The 22,770-nt window shown below is 48.3% G+C and overlaps 2 protein-coding genes across 2 annotated transcripts in view; one reads left to right on the top strand and one right to left on the bottom strand.

Moving 5' to 3' along the window:
- Positions 1-461: 461 nt before the first annotated feature.
- NINJ2 (ninjurin 2) lies at positions 462-3,778 on the top strand. The gene is made up of 3 exons (XM_065665141.1): positions 462-660; positions 1,635-1,819; positions 2,703-3,778. Exons 1-2 carry the CDS (start codon positions 462-464, stop codon positions 1,796-1,798), a joined length of 363 nt encoding a protein of 120 aa, XP_065521213.1. The 3' UTR covers positions 1,799-1,819; positions 2,703-3,778.
- Positions 3,779-5,388: 1,610 nt separating this feature from the next.
- Positions 5,389-22,770, bottom strand: part of B4GALNT3 (beta-1,4-N-acetyl-galactosaminyltransferase 3) — a 65,927-nt gene continuing 48,545 nt past the window's right edge. Inside the window, exons 6-20 of the mRNA XM_065682448.1 lie at positions 22,013-22,113; positions 21,605-21,672; positions 20,975-21,053; positions 20,476-20,542; positions 18,599-18,742; positions 18,070-18,179; positions 17,128-17,228; positions 15,789-15,865; positions 14,215-15,217; positions 12,514-12,812; positions 11,980-12,133; positions 11,088-11,160; positions 10,458-10,611; positions 9,620-9,746; positions 5,389-9,339 (exon numbers count right to left, since the gene is read on the bottom strand). Of these exons, the coding sequence (XP_065538520.1) occupies positions 9,231-9,339; positions 9,620-9,746; positions 10,458-10,611; positions 11,088-11,160; positions 11,980-12,133; positions 12,514-12,812; positions 14,215-15,217; positions 15,789-15,865; positions 17,128-17,228; positions 18,070-18,179; positions 18,599-18,742; positions 20,476-20,542; positions 20,975-21,053; positions 21,605-21,672; positions 22,013-22,113 (2,666 nt within the window). The 3' untranslated portion in view covers positions 5,389-9,230. The remainder of the gene's footprint in view (positions 9,340-9,619; positions 9,747-10,457; positions 10,612-11,087; positions 11,161-11,979; positions 12,134-12,513; positions 12,813-14,214; positions 15,218-15,788; positions 15,866-17,127; positions 17,229-18,069; positions 18,180-18,598; positions 18,743-20,475; positions 20,543-20,974; positions 21,054-21,604; positions 21,673-22,012; positions 22,114-22,770) is intronic.

Here is a 22,770-nt window from a genome sequence, read left to right as displayed (position 1 = left end):
CGTCACTGATAAAGACATTAAGAGCTGAACTGGCCTTTGAAAACCTGATCCAGTGAAAAGATCCCTCTCTAATTCCCTGTAAGTTTGAGGCTTGTCTGTGCCCTGAAGGAAGAGAATTTAATATTCCTTGCAAAATCCCTGGCTCTGGGTAATCTACATTGTTGTAACTCTGGACAAATTTGTTTTCCACAAACATACCCGGTATTTTTCTAACCTTGCTGAGCTCTTGAGCACTGCAAGTACCTTGTGCCTCTTAGTATCGCAAGGCAACTGTGAGGGGAAACTGGGCACTCTCAGCATGCTTGAACTGCAACTTTGACTCCTTTCCAGGATTTCTAGATAAACCCCATGGGGAGGCAGCAGCCTGTTAGACACAGACGGGTCTGTCACCTTAGCAATCATTTGTGCGGTTTCTCCTGTCTCCCCAGGGCATGAATCCCCCGCTCCGGATTAATGGGCCAATGAACATCAACCACTACGCAACGAAGAAGAGCGTGGCGGAGAGCATGCTGGACGTGGCACTGTTCATGGCGAATGTCACACAGCTCAAAGCGGTGCTGGAGCAGGGGTCATCCTTCCAGTACTATGCCACCCTCATCGTGCTCATCAGCATCTCCCTTTTCTTCCAGGTGGTGATTGGGATTCTCCTCATCATCACTGGTAAGGTGGCTGCTGAGGCTTGTGAACCCTCGCAAGGTGCTGCAGGGGCAGGGCACCCCATGGGCTGGCAATGGGGTGGAAGGCAGAAGCCTGTCTCCCCAGAGCATTCCCCCTGGCTTCGAGCAGGAGGGTTGAAGACAGCTTGATGCGGGCAGTGGGGAGGTCTGTGTTACTGCTTTTCGAAGTGGTGAGTGGGGTGGGTTTCTCTCTTGCGTAACAGCGTTGAGCATTACTTTTCCCTCACTTCCCCACTGCTGAATCCCTGTTGCAGGGAGAGGGCTGGGTTTTCCGCCTCTTGCTGACCGTCCTGGAACATGTTCCTTCATACAGCTCCCGCAGATGCTGCGTTTTAGCTGTATCTTTCCCCTCACTCAAGCTGGGGCCTAATAGAACAATTGAGGAAGAGATATTAACCCTATATGAACCTCACATTTAACCAATCCCACTGTTTTCCTAGTACCATACCGGCAGCACATTAACACCACCATTTCAGACAGGCTTGTCCAGTGCTCCATCTAATGTAGGAGTTGCTATACTTTGGCCTTCAACACATGCCCAATATTAAATATCTGAAGAATGCTGCTTTTTCCTGTATAACCTATGTGGTTTTTAATGTGGGACATGGGGTCAGAGTCCACTTGAAATCCTGTGACGTGTTCCTTCCGCTGCCCCACATGGCACAGCCTTTCCTGGTGGCAGCCGCAGTGGCTGTAGCCAGCTGTGAGGACAAGTGGGACAGGGGGCCACAGGGCTGCTATTCATATGGTTTATTCACCAGACAGCCCCAGTAACCAGTGTGTTCCCATATCTGAACCGATCAATGCCCATCGGCTGTGGCCCCCGTAAAGTTCCTGGGACTATTCCCCCAGCTGCAGGGCACCATGTACGTTCACTGAGCAGGGAAGGCTTGCAAGGGCTGGAGAACTTGGAGTCAAGCTACAAATCTCCCTTTCTTTTTGCATTGTGCTGCACAGCTCGTTTGAACCTGAATGATGTTGCGAAACAGCCCCGCCTGAATATACTCAACAACACTGCCACAGCGCTCATCTTCATCACAGTCATCCTCAACATCTTCATCACAGCCTTTGGGGTGCAGAAGACTGGCCTCTACCCTAACAGGAATTTTAGACCTTATTAAGTCACTGGCCAATGGAGTGAGGTAAGAAAGGGGTGAGTTCCCATCACTGCCAGCCCCTAGAAAGGCTCTTGGTCTCAGAAAACATCATTTCAAGGTGAAGAAGGAGAAGGCAAAGCTGCACAAATTAACAAAGCCTTTCCAGGGGCATGTTGTTGTCCCACAAGCATCTGGAGCCATTGAACAAATTCCCTCAGCGGAGGAGGATTTCTCCTTACTTGGTCTTTAAAGGAAGAACACCAAATATCCCAATGTTGGGATTTACGAGCAGCAAGTGGTTTCCAGGAGGCTGCCAACCTCATGATAGTTACAGATAGCAGTTGTGGATGGGACCTAAATTTGGGAAAGAAAACTAGGTGTGTTCTAGGAGGTATCCAAAGATGGCAGCCTTATCTGAGCAGAAGAAAAGGAAGGTGCCGGTGAGGTGGGGGAAGAGCTCTTCTCAACAACCAGTGTGGTTTGGCAAGGGGCTGTTTTAAGACTTTCATTTTCAAGAGTCGTGTGAATAAGAGTCCAACCAAATGTTTGGGCTCTCATGTCAGGCCAATGAGGGAATGATATGTTTTTTAGGTCAAAAGTGCTGTAGGTCAAGAAGCAAAGTTCACATCCCTTGCTTACGTGACCTGCAGTGTGTAAACATAGTTTAAATGCAATATACTGGGCCAACAGCTAGTAAGAAAGCTTGATAGACAACATAATATGACGAGGGAGGATGCAGAGGTCAAAAGCCTTTATGAAAACACTGCTGGCTTGGGATCAAGGAGGGTGTGAGCACTGCAGAGCAGCACCCCACACCCATAGGGGTGGGCCAAATGACCCAGTACATCATGACTGTGCCCCTCTCTGCCCATGTAATGTGGAAGAGCCTGCTGCAAGCTTATACTGGCATTTCTTCTCTTCCCTGCAGGATCTGAGCAGTGCAGCTGGTGGGGAAAGCTCTCTTTCTCTACGTTTTCACCGACCTCAGCAGGAGTCCATTGATGAATCCAGAGAACTGGGTTAAACTTTCCAGACTGTGTGTGTGTCCTGGTATACCAGCCCCTTACTGTAATGCTTTTGCAGTTCTGAAAGGGTAAAAGCATTGCCTTTCAAAGCTAGAGCAAACTTTGCTAGAGAAAGCTGCAGGAGCAGCAGCAGGTACACAGTTTCAAAGCACAGTTCTGTAAATCTCATCTCTTATTTTAGTTCCATGCATCATATATTCAATATTGGCTCATTTTGTAGAGAAGACTAAATTATTTACTTTGTAGGCTAAACAAACAAGGAAAGTACAGCTTTTTTGTCTCAAGCATAAATTGCTATACTTACAGCAATGTTATCCAGTAGTTCACCTCCCAAACGTTGGAATGGATTTCTCAAGCTATAAATAAAAGAAGAAGTTCTCATGGGAGAATAGAAAAGTGTGTGTATATCGATGCAGCTAAAAGCGGTTCATTTATTTTCCTAGTTATCCGAAATTAAACGTGACACAGTTAAGGAAACAATCAGATATTTCCAGCATTGGAAAATTAATAATGACAGAAAATAGATATCCTGGTATGATGTCATTGCCAGGGACCCATCAGGAATGATGTAAAAACAGCCTGACAATATGTAGTAGAAAATGAAGAAACATTATACAGAAGGAGATGCTGTAGGCTTATTGCCACAATGAGATATGGCAGGTGCATGGTGTATTACTTTATTAAAAACATTGCCATTCTAATTTAAGGTCTCATCACTAACATAAATGGTTTAAAATATATCATTTTTATATTGACGATGCTGGGAATTCTCTTGTACTAGAACGATTTGTTTCCTTAAAAATATGCCTTTGAATTAATGATTTTACAGATTATTTTTTTTTAAAAGAGTAAAATTTTGATCCTAAATTTTGTAACTCTGTAATCATGCTAAAAACTTGATATTCTGATAGCCTGGTGTAAGCCTGTTTAAACAATGACATGCTTTTCTGATTATTAAATTATTTTTTATTCATTGTAAGGCAGAATGAGCATTCAATGTGGATTTTCATTTCCATACTCTTTCTACCACTGAGAAAGAAATGCCACAAAAATGCCCACGTATCGGTCCTCAGGAGCTACAGGAGTGTCTGGTGCTTAAAAACAGACACAGGCAGGTTTCATTGGTAGTCCGTATTTGAATTCCCAGGACTAAGTTCCGGTTTAAGTCAGAGTTGGTGGTTTTGTTTCTGGAGATGGTGTGAATGATTTTGCTCACAAGGGCTGTTGGGCAGTTCTATGGGCCAGCAGGAGCTGGTGCCTGCAAATGGCAGTGGAGTTTTGCAGCTGAGGGAAAGTTGCACGGAAAGAGTAGAGTGGAAAATGCCCATTGTGCGTTTACCAGAATCTAAATCAGCAAAGCTGAGCACAGTCTGGGATCTGTTTGGTGAAGCAGGTAAAGACTCATCCATCTGGGAGATGGTAGGTCTGGAGAAACACTGAGTTTGCTCCTTATCTCGGTCCTTGGTCTCTGGTGAGACCGACAGCAAACAGGGGTGAATGCTCCTGGGCAGCCTCTGTTATTCTGCTCTCCTTTAGAGAAAGGCTTCACTGCAGAGGTAGCAAAACTAGTTCTAGCCAATGCAAAACCACCAGCTAAAGGCTGTCAGCCATTACTGACCATCTGGATTCACGAAAAGGTAGAAAACTATGCATCTTGTGCAGATCCCAAATCCTGTGACTCATTGCTTCTCAGAGCAGGAGGCAAAGCAAATAGCATCGATGACCAAATGTAAAGAGAGGAAAACCCCAAGACAGAAAAGGTTCAGCTGGGAAAGAAGCAGTGAAGGGAATTTCATTACCAGATCTGAACTTCAGCATCATCATCTCAGAGAGCTGCCAGGTCAGGTATGGCAGCATGTGGCCTGCCTGAGGAAAGAGGACTTACCGACACCCAGCCCAGGCAAGCAGAAGACTAGCAGCAGCACACTGGAATACTTCTCCCCATCACCTTTAATCATCTTTTACCATTATAATGTAATCAGACTCATTAGCAACCTTGGCTGCCTTTTTCCCTCTCCATGGCTGACTCCCATCCCTGCCAAGCTTTTTATACTCAAAGGAGATGTAGTTGAAATGAAAAGGGGCCAAATTTGAATCTAAATTACCAGCTGCGGTGAAAGAGCTGACCTCTAATTTGTGTAGGCTGCGCCAACTACTGAACTCAGCTCTAAGCTTTGACCTGCAGTCTTCTCCAGGAATTGTCCCTTGCTTGTGAGAGGGACCACTTTGTTCTCCTCTTTCTCTCTGTGATGATGACATTGCACTTGTGCTTTTCTGGGATGTGTGTATTTATCTAATGTTTCTACCTTTTTTCATGTGAAAAACCCAGGAACACAGGAGAAAAACTGTTTCGTTGCCACACCACTTTCTACAGCCCTAGAGAGGACCGAGACAGGTCTTGCTCCTGGCTAACCTTGCTCACTGCACCCCACCTCTTGCTGCAGAGCTCTTGCTGGCTTGGGCAGAGAGTGACCTGTCTCTCTGGTACTGCCTACGCCTTTGGTTATATGAAGCAGAGGAGCAACACCTGATTCCTAATCCCTACTGTATGGTGACGCAGGAGTGAGTAACACACAGACAGAACTGAGCTCTTGTAGGAAGACAATGTATTTACGAAACATGAGGAAGAACCAGTATATCCCCCAGCTCTACAGAGGGGGGGCCCAGGAGTCATCTGGAAGGCACAGAGCCACTTAAGGCAGATAATTCAAAGGTACAATTCAGATTTTGACACAAGGCATCAGTATCTAAAAAACAATCAACTCGAGACAGTTTTAGTCAATGAGAAGAGACAAGATGTTCATATCACGCAAATGTTAAAGACAATGACAAAAAAGTCACATTGTAATTTTCACACAATGCATTTCTCTCAGAATAAAAGCCAGCCCTTCTTCTCTCCCTTTGCTGACCTGAAAAACGAGCCTCAGCCCCACAGTTCATAGTCCTGAAGACAGAATCAGCATTTGTGGGCAGATCCCACCTGATGGACCCAGGTCCCCAGCCTGGCCGTATCCTGCCCCAGGGAAGGTCTCTGCTGCAGCATAGCCCACTATCTTAAAAGGATCCTGCTGACAGAAACAAAATCACTGTTGGGGGAGTCACCTTCCAAGCCACGGTGAAGCCAGGTTCCCTCTTGTTCTCTGAGGGCTGTGCCAGACCCAGAAATGAGCCCTCCTCGCAGCAGCAGTGCATGCCATGCAACACTAGTGATAGGGCAAACCACCTTCTCATCTGGGACCGTAGTGGGCCACATGGCCACATCCTTTCAGTGCATGGCTGTGGAATTACCCGCTCCTGCAAGATTTGCTGCTGGCCAGCAAGCTGGGGAGCATGTAGCCCTTTCTCTCCCTGCAACCCACAGTGGTCTCATGAGCATGTCAACTGGAAGACAGCTTTTGTCCCCATGGGTTCTCTCCAAGCTCCTCCATGGAGGCTGCCAACTAGTGCCAAGTAGCATTGATCACATTTACTACTGCAATGCTTAAACACCAACTAACAATCTCCACTGTGCTTGAAAGGGAAGAACCTTTGTGATGGCAACTTTGACAGTGGTGACACTGGCCATCAGAAAACTGGACTGAAACCAGACTGAAACTCCCTACATCTTCACCAAGGAGTCCTCATGAGGTAAACAGTTCTACTTGCCACTGGCCTGGGTTACAAGGCATGAAGGAAGTCTCTGCCATGGCAAAGTTGGAACTGGATGATTTTAAGGTCCTTTCCAACCCAAACCATTCTATGATTCTATGATCCTAAAGGAGCACAGTCACAGCTAAAGCATGGGGGTTAAATCCTCACATTCTGCTGGCAGTGCTGGGGTGAGGGCTGCACTCTACTTTCCAGTCCACTCTTTCCCGATTGTCCTCTCTGGTGAGAAAGAGGGGTTACTCATACCATTTAAGTGAAGTGAGTTACCTTCTGGATGCACCTAATTCTTGACAGTGTCTGCAGATGAACACCAGCTGCTAATTTCAGGTGCTGCAGACCTCATCTAAGCCACATGTGAAAGCACACTCTATGTGCATGACATAAGAGCTGCCACCGAATACATCAGGTCTCCATCTCCAAAATGGGCATCATGCTGTTCTCTGCTTGATGGAGTCACACAGCTGGGTCCTGCTACTGCTTCACCTCATCCCAGAGCTTGCCCTCCTCGCCAGCCTCTCCCCATTCCACAGGGATTGCGTGACAGAGCCAGCCCAGGCAGGCTGTGGAGGCACAGTCCTGGGGCCTGGAGAGCAGCTCACCTGCACACTCGTGGGGTTGCGCCTGCATTTGAGTGAAGCACAGGCTCTGACATGCATCAGGAGCATGACTGACACTGCACATTCCAGGCAGACACAGAGCTTATTGCAACATTGCATCAAAGGGCTTTGGCCTCCTAAACTCCTATAATACATGTCAACCTCTTCCCTCTCGCCCCGACTGCAGTGTTTCATTTCCTGGTCTCTGCATGGGTAAACCACTTTCCCTCAGTTAAAACGACTGCCCTGGCTTGGGCAGAAGGCTAAGGCTGCCTCTTTTGAGATACCCAGTGTCTGCACTCTGGCAAAGGCTCCACAGAGACACAGCTCTCACCGTAGCTGTACACAGCGCACTAAATCTTGCTGAAATCTGATTGACTTTTTCTGACTCCATCAGTCACAAAGCCTGGACTGAGGCAAGCAGATGATTTGATGAGATCTCTACCTCGTGTGGCAGAACTTGCATGTTCAGTTTTCTACTGCAACAGTGGGACCTGATGGACTTGTCAAGCACCACAGAATAAATAATAAATGAATGCCTATTCTGAACTGGCATCCATTCCATCAGCAAACAACTCTAGTACCAATGTCAGCACAGTATACATGCTGCATACCTCCATTACTCACTTTTCACTCCGTGCAGAAATGGGTGCCATGAGCAACATCCTATGTCATGCTCTCCCCTGAAGCTTGTAACCAGTAGCAGCCTTTTCTGCATGATATGGGGACACTGAAGCTGTAATGTAGAGCACTGAAGTGTGCCGGGGTTTCTGGGTTTCTGTAGTCTTGTAAAATGGTTACAGGGGTAAAATATCTTGCCTTGCATTAACAGGAATTACAGGGGATGAGAATTCCCTGTAGGTCGGCTGCGGACAAGGGCTCTTTTCACAGTCCTTGGACAAATGCCAGCATAGGTCTGCACCTTCTTTTACTCACTCAACCCTCTTCCCCCCTCGTTGTTCTTTGCACCCAGTGCACATGCTAAGACCTGAGGCCATCTCCTCCATATCAGGCCAAAGCTCCCAGGGCTGTTCCAGAGATGAAGCACCAACAACTGTGTTGGTTCTTCAACCATGAAGCACCAGCAGCTGTGCTGGTTCTTGAACCATGAAGCTTGCTTTTTACAGAAAAGTCAAACTATGACAAGACATAACTGTGAGGCCATAACTTACTAAATTAACCTTTAGATGTGGCATAAATGTAAAGGATTTGGAGAGCAGAACACTCTGTCTCCTCTTTTTCTGACAAATTCACAATATTTCAACTAATAAAATATTGCCACTTCTTCCCTGCTAGGGTTTCCCTGATATCATTAGGACAAACACACAGGTCTGTCAGATAAGGCTGCAAAGTTCCTCCTGAGATGCCCTCCTAGCTTCTCTGTATAATCCCTCCACTATCCTCAGGCAGTGGATCAATAATTTAGGTGGACTTGTAACATCAATCCCTGCCACTTTGCCCAGCTGCAGGCAAAGTTGGTTCTCATAAGGGAAGTGTACTTGCATCTCCACTCATGGCCCATAATTTGCTGAATATGAGAACAGTTGTTCCTAATGACTAAAGTGAAAAGCACAGAGAAACGTCTAAGCACCAGCAGCCTAAAGTGCCTAAGAGCTCCTCCTAAGTTCTCCTCCCAAGATTTCCTTGGGTCAGCATATGGGCATGTGGACACACACAATACAGTTCATAGAACTTCCTTTGGTCCCCTGTCCAAAAGCATGGATACTGGAGAGAGGGGGAAGCAGGGGAAATGGGAGGGTTGGTGTTTTTTCTTTTTTCCATTCAAGTATTGAAGGATAAGCTGTGTTACTCTAAATAAACCATTCTGGGCTTAGCTGGGATTTGTGTCTGTTTGGTTTGCACTCCACAAGACTCAATGGGAAATATGGTACCTCTCCCACTGTACCATCCGCCAGACCGCATGGCAGGAAATACGAGTCCTTCACTTGTCAACATCTCCCCTGCACAATTTCCCCCTGCAAGACACAGACCCCACGTCTTGGGTACAACGGCTCACAGGAGAAGCTCCTGCTCCCCCAGCCTGACCATTCCTTCCTCAGCTGTGCCATCCCATTAGAGGGCTCTGGAGGCAGAGGAAGAGTTTGTGTGCTCGGCTCTGTGCCTCGATAAAGTGCACATTGAGATGAGACGGTAGACGGTGCTGCCGAGCAGCTTTGGGGTTGAAGGCTATAGTGTCTTCAGCTGGCGCCGGTTCCACATGCCCCGCTTTGAGTGAAACCAGTGGAAGAAGTTTCTCAGGGAGAGACGCTCCACTTCCAGGCCGGCCTGCAAGATCCTGGATAAAGGAGAAGGATACACTTAGGGAAAACGGGATAACAAAGATGCACTGGGGGCTCACCCCCAGGAAATCTCTTTTCAAGTTATGCTATTGTCAAGAGACTGCAATCAAACTGAGGAGTAAGGAATAGCTCAGGCATCTAATCTGTCTGATGACACTTGCTGAGTGCTTATGCACCCTCAAGAGCAGGACTGGTCAGAAGCAGCCTACATATGCCAGGCTAGGAGGAAAGACAGCTGTCAACATGGGATTGCTCAGGATGACAAGGGACTCCTACCTGTCCAGGAGTTCCCAGTCCTCTCCTCCCCAGCGGTCCCGAAACTCTTTTGTGTTCATGCCTCCAATCTTGTCCAGGTCAGACTTGTATATGCCCAGGAGACCAAACCCATTCACCTCCCAGTAGCCTGAGGACAGCACAAAGAGGCACAGGTACGTTGGCATTTTGAACCATTGATGACTCCAGCTTGATGTTGATACCAGAGTGTCAACTCAGCACCAAGGCAGAGCCACCCATATTAAAGCTTTGGGAAGTGCTAGGACTGCCCTATGAACTTGTTAGCAGAGCCTCTCACATCTCCTGCCTGGCAGCATAGTACCTAGTGTATTTACCTAGTGTATTTAGAGCATCCCAGCTTCAAAGGGTTGTCCCTGTGCCTGCGTGGCTCAGAATGGCCACCTCTGTCTAACACTGGGATGATTCTAACATCAGATGATCTGTGCCACCCACTTTCCTCTCCCTGACTTGGATTGGTTTCCCTCATCCCCAGGCGACCAGCTCTCCTCAGGACAGGCTGTGCCCCCTAAGAAAAGAGAGAAATGGACAGAAAGAAGGAAAAGAGGAGTTTGTCAAGGTTCTCAAATCCATAGAGAGCCCTAGGAGACAACCAGGAGAAGTGTCACATAAAGGGCTCTGCTGGTTCTCTGATCTCAAATTGCAGATTCCTGACACTGTTAAAAACCATCCTATCTCTGGTGTACCCTCAACTAGTGCCCCTGGAAGTATCTTAAGCTCCAGATTTCAACAGCACCGGAGGAACAACTGTACAGGTGGCAGGCACCCTCCTTCTTTCCCCATTCCCCAAGATGTGAGCCAAAGAGGCTCCTCTCCCTCTTACCGTCAGGCCACTGTGGGGACATGCCACAGTGCAGCCTCATGACCATGGGTGCGAAAGCCATCTTGCCTTCCACGCAGTGCTTCCGGATTGAATCAATGACTCCAGCTGGGAAGTGGATGTGGAGGTCGCACAGGAAAATGATGCTGTGTGGGTCCTGGAACCAACCACACCGGTTGGGAAAGAAATAGGTTGACTTTAAGTAAGTTTCTTGAGGGGCAGGAAGATACGGGAAATGTGGGAGAGAATTAAAGAGCCATGTGTTGCTACATCAGAAACTGAGATCTTAGAGGCTGGCAAAACAGCCACTGAGGGGCTGTTCAACAAAGGGTGTGAAATACTGTAACTATGACTTGTCAAAGCCAGTATCACAAAGCTGCTACTGCTGTTCTCCTTCCTGTTCGATAGTCCCAGCAGGTGGACCAAGAACTAAATGGACCATAGGCCCCTTAGAATAAAGGGTGAGACCCTTATTCTAGAGAGACAGGAAACACACCTACATTTGATCTGTTCTGCTAGGCTACTCCCTTCCTTAAAACCCCAGAATGCTCCGTGTGAAAGGCAGAGCATCAGACACATACTAGAAACTTCCCTGTTTCCCTGTTTCTTCCACCCCAAGGCCCCCAGGCTTACCGTCACGAGGTCTATCCCCGCCTGCAGCCCGGCAGAACGCTCGAAATTCCCTGTGAGCTTCAAGTACCGATAGCTGGGGGTCAGAGGGGAAAGTGAAGTTGAGTGATGTATGCTGCAAGCACAGAAAGCACCACTAGCAGCGGTACACCGCAGGCATTGGGCTGTGGAGCTGCCCGTGCCCCCAGTCATCCTCTCAGGGAGGAGGAAAGCCTTTGCTTTGTGTGAGTGCACAAGCTCAGGACTGCTCTAGACCCCAGCATGCCCTCAGAGTCTTCCCTCTTGTGCAGCAAGGATAGGGCTGTCCCTAGCCAAAGTCTTGTCAGCTCTAGTCCAGCTCTACCCTAGGGCTAGACCTGTTACTGGGAACCCTGGTACATAAGAGAAATGACCAGCAAGGGCTGGTACACAACAGAGTAGAGTAAGCCAGACAGTTACTCCAGCAAGCGGAGTCCCCAGAGGTCTCCACACTGTCCCATTTCTCAGAGCTTTCTTGTGCTCCCCCTGCCCCATCACTGTGAGACTTGCTTTCTCTTCTCTCTTGTAAACTTGAACAAAAGCCAGAAGAAAAGAGATGCATCTGGATGGATGAATACAGATGTACTGTCTGTGTTCTGTGTACAGATGTACTGTCTGTATTCTGGTGTACAGAATACTGGATGAATACAGATAAGTACTGTCTTACTGTTTTATACGACTATTATATACACTGTATGTATATATAATTATATATGTACACATAATTATACATTATAACAACATATTCACGTATATGTGCAAGGTCTGGATGGATATCTTTGGGATTGGCTGGTCAATACACAAGAGATTGGCAGATGTGCAGTGTTTGCAGGCATGTGCATGTGAGCTGTTTTTTGTGACCAAGCAGTACTCTCACCTGTGCAAGGCAGACCGTTTCAGAGCCTTCTCTACATCCACGTCATCACTGCTGTAGTCTGTGATGATGACATTGAAGTATGGATCCTTAGTGACTCGGAACAGCTCCTCCATATCAGAGATGAACTGCAGCACCCAACGTGCCTGGTTTTTCACTGGTGGTATCGCAAGAGGGAGAGAATCAAAGCAAAGCTAATTTCAGAGATGCTGCGGCTTCTCCACAGGCAAGGCTTCTTGCCTTCCCTCAAACCCCGCTAGCCCTGCAGGGATGCTGAAATAGGCCCAGGCTGAAAACCTGGACCAAAAAGCCCAGGAATCAGTGTTAGCTCTTTTGCAGTGTGTGACAGGAGTTTTCTTTGAGCTTACGAGTCAAATTTGGGAATTTGGGCTCAGTCTGTTTCTGAGGGGGTTTAACTTGGAGAGAACAGAAATTGGAAGCGACTCAAACAAGACGGTTGAGGCTGGCCCAGACCCACTGCTCAGGAGTACTCCACTGGGAACGTCCCTCCATGCCATCCCTCGATGTCCCCCTTACCTGGCACCACGAAGTGAACCACAGCACGGTGGTTCCAGGAAAAGCCCTGTGGCCAGCACAGCTCTGGCTCGTCTGCCGCAGCCATCAAATGCCGCCGGCGACCCCACGCCAGGTTCCTCATCTTCCTCTCCTGCTCCTCATCACCACCAATGCCCTGCCAGCCCCGCGCGAAGATGTACTCGCTGAAGCGAACGAGCCGCCCTCCCTGCTCCAGCAGCTCCAGCTCCAGCAGGTAGCGGCTGCCCCGCATGCGGTCCTGGCGCTTCTCCACGTTCACAATACGCTGCAGCTGGAACCGCCTGCAGGGGATACAGCGGGGGTGAGCACGTCCCCTGTACACCAGCCCCTTGCCCTCTACCAGCCTGTTCGGCTCTGCTAGGCTCTTTCCTCCTGGCTAGCACGAACCTTTCTGTCCCCAGCCTCCCTCTGCTTTGCTGCATCACTTCCAAAGTCCCATGGGAAGGCTTAGCACCTGTTTCCTAAATCTACAAGCATGTGGGATTAGACCTGGGATGGCAGCCAAGTTAGCAAGGGAAATTAAATAAAGGTGACACAGAAAATAACAAATGTGACTGAATGATTGAATAGTAAGTGTATTTGACACCTCCCACAGCGATCTTGGCACAAGGAGTATGTTTGGGCTAGTGAAATTGGCTCGTGACAGCTGATCAGCCAATTACACAGAGTAGGACTGAGCAATTCTACGGTAAAATCGGGGGTGAGCTATACGGTCAGAATGGCCAAAACAGGATGATATGTCAGGTCATGCCCTTTCGGATCATGAGAGTTCCTGCTGTAAAATAGACACTCAACAGTTAAAATGCTGAGAAAAGCTTATGTGTACTGATCAGTTAGAACGTGACTGATGTGACCTTGAAAAAACAAACGCAATCTTAAGATGTAGCATTAGACCTGCTTCCAGCAGGGATTGGGAACTAATAACATCCATCCTATAAAACATCCAGGATACTGGTCACTTATGTACAAGAAAATTAACCCAAAATGAAACCCTCATGGAGAAGGACAGATAGGAATATTGTGGCAATAAAGGCCAACTCAACAGAAGATCAGGAGCTGGATTGTTTAGCTTATAGAAGCTTAGAGAAGGTATATCTTTGCCAGAAAGGCAATTAAGATGGTAAGGCTTGGGAAGAAAAACAACCATATTGTGACACATTCAGATAACAGTGCAGGTATGAGGTCAGTATACGGACCCACATAATCCGACAGGTTCCTTCTGGTCCTACGTCCTAAGTGATTCATAAGCTGAGACATGGCAGACACCAAACAACAAGCACAAGGAGCTCCAGTCCTAATTCGTATCAGCAGGGTTTCTTAATCTTCAGCTGGTAAAATGCTAATACGTGTTCTCAATACCTACACTCTGCAAGGAGGAAGCCAGCAAAACGCCAGTGATAATCACCTGGATGGAAACCTCTTATCTTTCGGGTTTACTGCCACCAGCTGTTGGAGGGCAGTATTCAGCCTCCAGACATGGTCTGGTGTCCAACTAGTCCAATTTCTCAGACAAAAAGGAATTTAAAGCCCTATTTGTTTCATAGATTCCTTGCCTGAAGTCTTATTTCCCACATCTACTTTATCCTCTGATTCCCACTATCTCCTTACATGACAAGTATTCCCTGTGTAGCATGGTACACCAGTTCTGGAACACCACCTCTTAGTTTCTACATGGTGCCTTACCCTTTAGTCCTCTGGTTGAGCTTCTTCAGGAAGACACGTGTGACTTCCAGGGCCTCCCTTTCTTTTAGCAGCAAGTTTCCTGACGTGTTGCATTTCAGGTCAATCCAATCTGTGCGCAGCATATGGAAGTCCAGATTGCTTGTGCTGAAGGTCTGCTCCCAGTTCACCGCCTGGTCAAACACTGGTACGTAGTCAAAATCCTCTTCATCGTCCTCCTCTGGCTCCCCATCCACCTCTTCCTCTTCCTCTTCTGCTGCCACAGGCCCAGCCTTGCCCTTTGCAGGAGATGCCGCTTGCACCTCTCCCTTAGCCATGTCCCCACCATTGGCCACCTTCTGCTCAGCAATGTAGGACTCCACTTGGTTCAGCCACTGTGTCAGCCCAGGCTGCTGGCTGGGGCTGGCAGTGCTCACAGCACGTCTGCCAGCCTTGCCAGAGACTGGAGCTCCCTTCCTGGCTGGCACAGTGCCTGCTGGCTGCAGCCCATCCTTAGCGGTGCTAAGGTCTCCTTGAGGTCTCAGTCCTTTGGGACTCATGACCCCTGAGTTCCTGGGGACACCAAGAGGCTGCTGAGACGCAGTCCTAGAAGGAGGGCTTGCCTTTTTGACAGCTGCTCTCCCCTGGACAGCCCTGGCGTGCTGCGCAGGGCTCCTGGAGTTGTCTTTGACGCCAGCTTTTAGACGGGGTCTCTTCATTACTGGGTTCCCTTCTAAGCCAGCCTGACTGAGGCTCTGGTTGGTAGAGGCCACCATGGCTGATTTGACACCAGACCTCTTTGTCCTTCTCCTCTGTGTCCTCCCTCCTGTGTCGCCACCCACGACTGAGAGGAGCCGACGGCGCTCCCGAAGGGAATAGTCCTCATGAACATTATCACTGCCCACCACGTTGCTAGGAGCATTGCGTGCCAGCTCTGCCTTCCCTGTGCCAGGCAGCTTGGGGGCACTGGTACTCTCCACATCCTGCTCCGCATACTGCACATCATCCAGATTCCCCTCCTGGGAGCCTGCGGGAGTAATCACAGTTACACCTCTGACACCTTCCCACTGCCTCTTCCATCCTTACCCATCACCAGCTCCACCATGGGCAGCTACTTCTTGCCTCATCTCAGCGTTGTCTCCTGCTCAGAGGGACAGGGATGCTCTAACACGAGAGCTGTGCACCCTCCTCAGCACCTATTAGGCAGCATTGCCAAAGGCTGAGGAGGTGTCTGCCATTGCCTTTAGTCATTGCTCTGGCCGTGGCTTTGCAGGGCAGGTATGAGCTCAGGCTGCCACCCTGCACACCTTTGGCTCTGTCACTTCTGCCCACATTTTTGCTGGAATTGCATTGCTAAATGTGGGACTGAGAGGTAGTTGTCCTGTTGTCCACTGCAGCCCACTTTTTGGTGACCTCCCAACCTGCCCATAAAAGAAGTGAAAGCAGCAGCAAAAATCTCTTCCCAGCCACAGCAATCTGGCAGGGAAGGGCTGTGACTTCCTTGGTACAGAAAGTCAACTACCTCTTTGGTGCTGGAAGATCACACACCAAAGCGATGGATAAAAGGATCTTCCAGGTTCTGACATTATGGACCCTACCTGGCTGCTCTGTCTTTTCTCCAGAGTTCAGGCTCTTCTCCAGCGGATCCATTTTCATGTACTTATAGAATCCGAATCTGCAGAGGAAAGGGCAAAACACAAGTCTGAAGAAAGTTACTTTGCCCTCTCCAGAGAAATTATGGCCACTGCTTCAGAGGTGATGGTCCATTACTCTGATTACATCCACCCAGCACCTCTAGATCCTACTTCACCATCATCATCTTTCATATCTTTGGGCAATCAGATCTTACTCTGCACTGTCAAAGACATCCATTTTCCTTGTTAACCATTTCAGTCTTTCAGACATTTTCACATAAGTGCAGGAGGAAATCCCAATGTAAGTACCCTGAAATACTTCTTTAGCCTCCTCTAAGCTGCTCACTTATGATATAGTGCTCACAAATGCAAGTCATCATGCTGTAAAAGCAGCTCAGGCAGGTAATTGCAATGATCTCTCTTTTCTCTCGTACCACCACTGTCTTTGTGCTGTCCTCATATGCCTGTACTTCAACTGTTTGGGAGGGACTTCCAGGACTGTTTCACTCCATGTGTGCTTGATGTCAAGCAAAACAGCCCCCTATTCCCAAGTCCTGTCACAATAGAAATGTCAAAGCTGTCAAAGCAATAGACGTGGGTGGCACCTTCCAGCCCACAGCAGCCACCTTCTCCATCCTTTACTAAGAACTTCAGCCCCAGGAGTTCCCTCCCAAACCTATGACATGATCTGTTGTTCCAGCCCTCAAAACAGTCCTGTAGGGAAGAATAAGATCCTGATGAGAGGAAGACTACTATCAGCTATGTCACCAGAAAAGTGACTCTCCTTATCCTGCAAAAAAGTCCTCCTGAACAGAAGGGAGTCCTCACACAAGGCTGCACTGGGGAGCATGCGAGTGGTAGTTCCCTCACAGGACCACCATTGAGAGCTGGACCCCGGTGAAGATGAATGAGATGCATTTCTTCCCCCAGAATGATGCCTGATGGTGATCATGGTTTGGTTTTCACAGTAACAGCCATCAGGAGGCTCCAGCTGCTAGCAGGCAAAGTTTGCTGGAAATACACTCCCTGATATAATGGAATAAACATGCTCTGACCCAGCTACTGGCTTAAAGAAGCAAGAAAAGCAGTGGCAGTTTCCCCATGAGATCTAAACGTATTTTCACTTAAAGGGGATATAAGTTAATGAAATAAACTATAAATGTTTCAATGTTTTGCAAAGATTAGGGAGATCTTTAAGAATTAAGAGAGTCCTATAGAAGTAAGCATGAAATTCCACCCCAATTCCAGCCTTCAAACCATCTGCTTCCACCCTGCTAGGGAGCCTGCATTTGCAGCATCCTACCTTTCCAAGTAATATGGGTTTTCCTGATAGAAGCATTTGTTATCTTTCTCCATGTGGCTCAGGCGGCTGTAGTCATTTGGGTAAACAAAGGATAAATGAACCTGGAAAGAAGGGAGGAAAATAAAGTAAAACCCTCATAAATGCCAAGTATCAGTCACAAAGTGATCCAGACACAGTTGCAGGATAACCAGCTCTTTTGAGAGGGAGCAGGGGTTGCTCACTGTTTGCTTCTCTGAGGCACCTGGTAGCAAGCTGTGAGAATGGAAAACAGAAGGAAGCATGCTGGGATGTGTACATGGGTATGCCTTTTTCTCTCTCTCTCTCAGCATTGTCTGTCCATCTCTGTAACTGTGCATCTCAATCTTATAACAGAGCAAGAACAGGCTGGGAGAGAGGTGGGCATGTCCTCCTGAGGAGATGAAGCATGCGTGGAGATCTCCAGACAAGGCTGAGGGATGCAAATCCCTCAGGGAGTGTAGGCTTGTGCTGGCATCCAGGCAGGACAAACCATACTGATGACTTCAGTCTGCTCTGCAGTATGGGGGATGAATCCCTGCTATGTTGCATTCCCCATAAATGTGAGCTTCCCTTCAAGACTTGTCAGGTTCACACAGACTACAGTTCACCCATGGGGAAGAAAATCCTTGACCATTTGAGGCTCCATGTGAAGGCAAGCTCTGCTCTTTGTTTTGAGTTCCAAGGAGCTCTCTAAGGCACACACACATTTGTACCCCAGTGAGACCCATAAGCAGTGTGTAGCACTCATCTCCCTTTTCTTAGTGTTGCCCTTTGCCTGTACTGGGATGCACAGACCTGAACTGCTGATGGTCAAATATGCCCAGGAGCTTCAGGTCAGTGGAGAGACCCTCATGTTTAATGTGACCTCCCTCCTTCCTCCTTGTGTTCCCCCAGGCAAATACCTGTTTAAGGAGTAAAACTTACAAACTGGAGTCCCTGGTAGCGCTGCAGAGGGAATCCATTCACCAGGTAGCTGGGCTTGTATGGGCAGTCTGGCAATGCTCGGCGCACACGGGACTTGCTGAGCAGGGGCACTGAGAAGAAGAAACACATAGGCAAGTGCTGCTGGAGAAGCCTTGCTGCAACCAGTGCACCAGCTTAGCTACTTCTGTGCCTGGTTTCTACTTATCCATGTGAAATACTAACAGATACATCAAGCAAACTATCTTGCACAGCTCATCTCTTTACATTCCTCTACGGCACGCACTTACACAAAAATACTATGCCTGGGGATGTGGTATGAGCTGGATGCCAAGAACAAGGGGCTGGGTTTAGTCTGTGCTTTGTTTCCTACAGGGACAGATATTGTATGCTGCCCCCCTGCTTCTGCAATGGGGAGAAAAATAGGTGGCCTTTGATAGCCATGACATAGGAGGACAATCCTTCTCAGCTGTGCTACTGCACATGCTGTGACAGGCCGCAGCTACCTCCTCATCTGCTTTGCAAGTCTTACCTTCGTACAGAGTGTCCCGGGGGTCAGGCTTCAACATGTCAGCTGGGTGTGCCTTGCTGCCTGTGCTGTCAGCGGGCTGCCTCGTGTGACTGGCCAGCGTCTGCGGGATGTGCCCAACCTCATCCATCTTTAAAAGCGTCTCGTCTAGAAACCAGAGAGAGAACGGAAGGGGGAGGAAGGGCTAATTTGTCCCTTGGCCCCAAAAGGAACCCCTGTCCAGTGTCAGCCCTTTCCAAATCGCACTGCACCCGTGGCACTATCTCTGGCATAGTAATGCCTAAATGGGGCTGGTCAGGAGCTTCATTGGAAAGGCACCATGGGAAGGAAAGGCTTTGAGTCAGAAAGCTGGAAATACAGAAACTGTGGGGTAGGAATATGGCTATCGCTGAATACAAACGGAGGGATGAGTAATGGAGGAACGTGACCTTCTGCCTTGGACACAGCAGCAGTGGTGGGCTGAAGAAGCCCCATGCTGGCAGGAATCACTGGACACTTCTGAATTATTAGCATTAAATGTATTCTAAAAGGAGACAGAACACATGAATGGGAGCAGAAACCTGAGGAGCAGAGCTTTCTCTCTGATCTTGCTGGAAAAGCATTGGGACCCTGGGGCAAGGCCTTCAGTGGCCAAGGAGAAGGGTACTCCAGCAAGGGAATGGAGACCCACAGTAAGCTAGGAGCAATGGGAAGCTTAAACTCAAAACTGGGTATTAGTTATGCTTTTTCTTGGGTGCTGCTTTTAAGAGCCTTCATTTCTCCGTGGATCTTACTCTGAGATGTGGGGAAGTGAATGAATAACCAGGAGGGAAAGGTAAGATGCTGCCAAGGGCACTGGGGTTTGCAACTTTTGGGTACTGAACATGGGAACCCAGAAGGAATGGGATGACATGTGATACAGCCAAAGGCTGGTATGGAAGAGAGAAACACTGTATGGGCAGAAGGTTCTAGGTAAAGATGAGACTGCAGCACTGTGCCCAACCACAAAGGGATTTTCTGGGATGTGAGTCGTTCCAGAACTAATAGGAAGAAAAGAGCAGAAGGAAAAAGGATGGGGACAGAAGACTAATTGAAAGCCTAGTCCTGGCTGAACGGCAGGTTTCAGAAAATACAGCAGCAGGTTGTGGTCCAAGACACAGCAAACAGATGTCTTGATTACATCAGGGAGTCTTCCATGGGCAAAAGTGTTGGCATAGAAAAAAGTCCAGAGATGTTGGAAGGAAACAGTGGTAGGGGGAATGCTGGCAGAGGAAAGCGATGCTGACAAAGCTGGATAAACAGGACTGAGGAGCTCCTTAACTGATAAAGGCATCACTTGATGTGCTAAGAAGGGTTTACAAAACAGAAGAGACTGTGCTTATGTGCTTGCTGCAATCCAGCAGCAACCTGAAGAGACTTGAGGCTGATATAGAAGAAAGCAGCAAACCCCGTATCACTGGTGTATCCCATTGTGTCCAGCACCTAGAGTGAAATCTCCTGGAAGTACTACAGCAGCCCCTTCTCCCTGATCATGTCCAGATGCCACCAGATCACCACAGCTCCCATGTTCTGGGCCTTACATTCCCCTTAGCTCTCTGCAGGGAATCTCCCTCCCATGTTATTCGCACATCTGGAACAGTTCTCACCCTTGCAGACTCTCCTCGGTGCCCTTCCTCGATGCCTCTAGATTTCCCTGAAATAATCCCAATTACTTCCAATTTTCCTATATCTAATCATGAGTCACACTCTTGTTAAGACATCTCTCTCCTGACCTGTCTCTACTTCTTTCTTGTAATGATCTGTGTGGATGGTATTTGCCTGGCTAGACTATGGCTCATGGTGAAACACTGTTTTGGAAGAATGGGGAGGTGCTCATGGAAACTTGTGGTGAAGATACTTACTAGCAAAAAGGGAGAGGTGTTGGGAGTCAATGACTTTGAACTTCGCTTCTGGGTCATTCAGTCTCCACTGGAACAGAGAAACACATTAAAATGAAGTGCTTATGGAGTTAATCAAGCCTGAACTAAAGGAACAGGCACAAGATGTTTTTTCACCAGATGGGTTCACAGCTTCCTCTTTCTCCTTCCTATGACAGAGTTTACCTAGCAGCAAAAGACTGGCAATGAGCTGAGATCCCCCAGGACACATCCAAAGCAGGAAAGGACAAAGAGCTGCAGCAGAGACCAGAGAGGGCAGAACTATCCTAAGCAAACAGAGGAAAAGATCCTGACATGCAGCGAGGACTATCCCACATAGAAGCAGGTAAGGGCTCTGGAAGGGATTAGATGAACCTCACGCAAAGAGGTGCTGGGGCCTGGGAAAGGAGGGACATGGTTACAAAAGTCATTCCTGAGCTCTGCGGGGACACGCATACAAGCACAGCCGTTTGCACAGACTCACTGCTACTTCCACATGGTCTGTTCCTCTGTCATCCTGCTTGTGCAGCACCTCAAAATAGTACCTGCCTGCAGCTGACAACCTGTGAAGAACAACGTGTCTGTCACCGGGAGCATTATGGAACATTTCTTAGCTTGTCAGCACACAGTAAGCGGAGAACAACCACACCCCTGAAACAACCTATTCTCAGGGTGAGCAGGGTTAGGGCTGCCAAGAAAACCCAGATGTGGACAGTGAGATAGGGAGCTTCCCTTGAGCACCTCGAGTGCCCCAGCCCCTTCTCAGTTAAGTCTGAATAGCTCCCTTTCAGTCTTGCCTGCTGGGTTTTGGCCTCTGGGAAACCTGGCCATTCCAAAGCAGGAAGCTTGAGATACAGTTCATATAGAGCAGTTTGGATCTGCTGGTGGCTGCCTCCTTCAGGGAAGAAAAATGCAGTGTTGCATTGCTGCAGTAAAGCAGCAAAGCAGCTGGCATAGGTGTGGATGTGTCACTTCAGCTTTGCCGATACCCCAGAGTAATCCCTTTCTCTAAACTGCTAAATTCTTCAGAACAAGCCTGACTTTCTTTTCCTTGTCCTTGTAATTTCCTGGCCACATGCAGGGATCCTGGGAGCAAGGGGCTCTGCTCACTCACCTCACCATCTTTGACTGTTGGCTCTGAAATTTCCCAAACTCCCCTGGTGCAGTCCACTCCTTCCCTGTCTGTGAAGAGACAGAAAAAGCTATAGTTGAGTTTCTTCCCGCCTTACTGCGCTAGGAGTGATGAAGAGGGAAAATTGAGCTATTCCTCCTGGGAAGCTGTCTGTAAGGTTGGAAACCTAAGGACAGATTTAATCACAAACACGGAGCTCCCAACAGCATTGCCAATATGTAACTGCCTTAAGATATGTTGTGTCATACCCGTCTGGCATCTGTGGTAGTGCTGTCTGTAGTTGGGCAGGAAAAGAAACTTGGGTAGTCCAAGGCAGTAAGACAGGAAGGTCTCCATCCCCACAGAACCATTAAAGCCTTGATGGAAGAAGCCATGCAGCATGCACTGTACCTTGCCTACACTGGCCAGCAGCTGGAGACCAGAGGTCTTTTCATCTGGACTCAGCCAGAACTCAGCATTGTCATCCGCAGCAATGGCAAACTGAAACTCCCCTGTTGAGAGATGGAGGGAGTGAGTAGAGCTCTGGGGTAAGAGCAGAGAATGGATTCTGCTTCTCTAAAATGCTGTCTTTGCCCTTTTCCCTTTTGATATTAGCATCCCCACCCCTTTGAACCTCTCTGAATTCTCCAACTCTGCTGTGACTGAAAACAAAACTTTACTGGTGCAACTGGTTCACTATCCCTTCTGCACTGGCCTCACCTCACATCTAACCTGGAAAGCTAAGACATCCGTTCAAAGTTTCCTGGACTCCTCTTTTGTTTCCAGAGCAAATTCTTGTGTGAGATGCTATGTCTGAGTGGAGGAATATGCATGTGGAGCCAAAGGGAGACAGAGGTGCTTGAGTCCCACTGTTCTGGCTGGGGTTACAGGGGTCCAGGAAATGCGGGTGAGTGCTAGGAGGCCGCTCTGGGCAGAAGCATGCAGCTGGGTGATACAAATGTCAGCTGCTGTCAGATGGCATTCATGCACCCAGGGAGCAGCAGGCACATCAATGATGTCATGTACAGTCTTGTGCATGCAAGGGAGCGGGGCAAAGCTCAGGGATTGCTTGTGCTCACGTACACACCATGGGGCTGTGCTTCCATGACAGCATTGTTTTTTATCTACCAGTTCCCATCTGTTTTCTTCTGTGCTTTTCCTTGCCACCC

The sequence above is a fragment of the Lathamus discolor genome, chromosome 1 (genome assembly GCF_037157495.1).
Source record: "Lathamus discolor isolate bLatDis1 chromosome 1, bLatDis1.hap1, whole genome shotgun sequence".
Lineage (NCBI taxonomy): Eukaryota > Metazoa > Chordata > Aves > Psittaciformes > Psittacidae > Lathamus > Lathamus discolor.
The sequence above is the reverse complement of the archived record's forward strand: the minus strand, read 5'-3'. Positions and strand labels throughout refer to the sequence as shown.

Coding starts and splice junctions, on each gene's coding strand:
- NINJ2 (XM_065665141.1), top strand. CDS start 462: ATGAACATCAACCACTACGCAACGAAGAAGAGCGTGGCGGAGAGCATG. Junction 661..1,634: donor GATTCTCCTCATCATCACTG/GTAAGGTGGCTG, acceptor TGTGCTGCACAG/CTCGTTTGAACCTGAATGAT.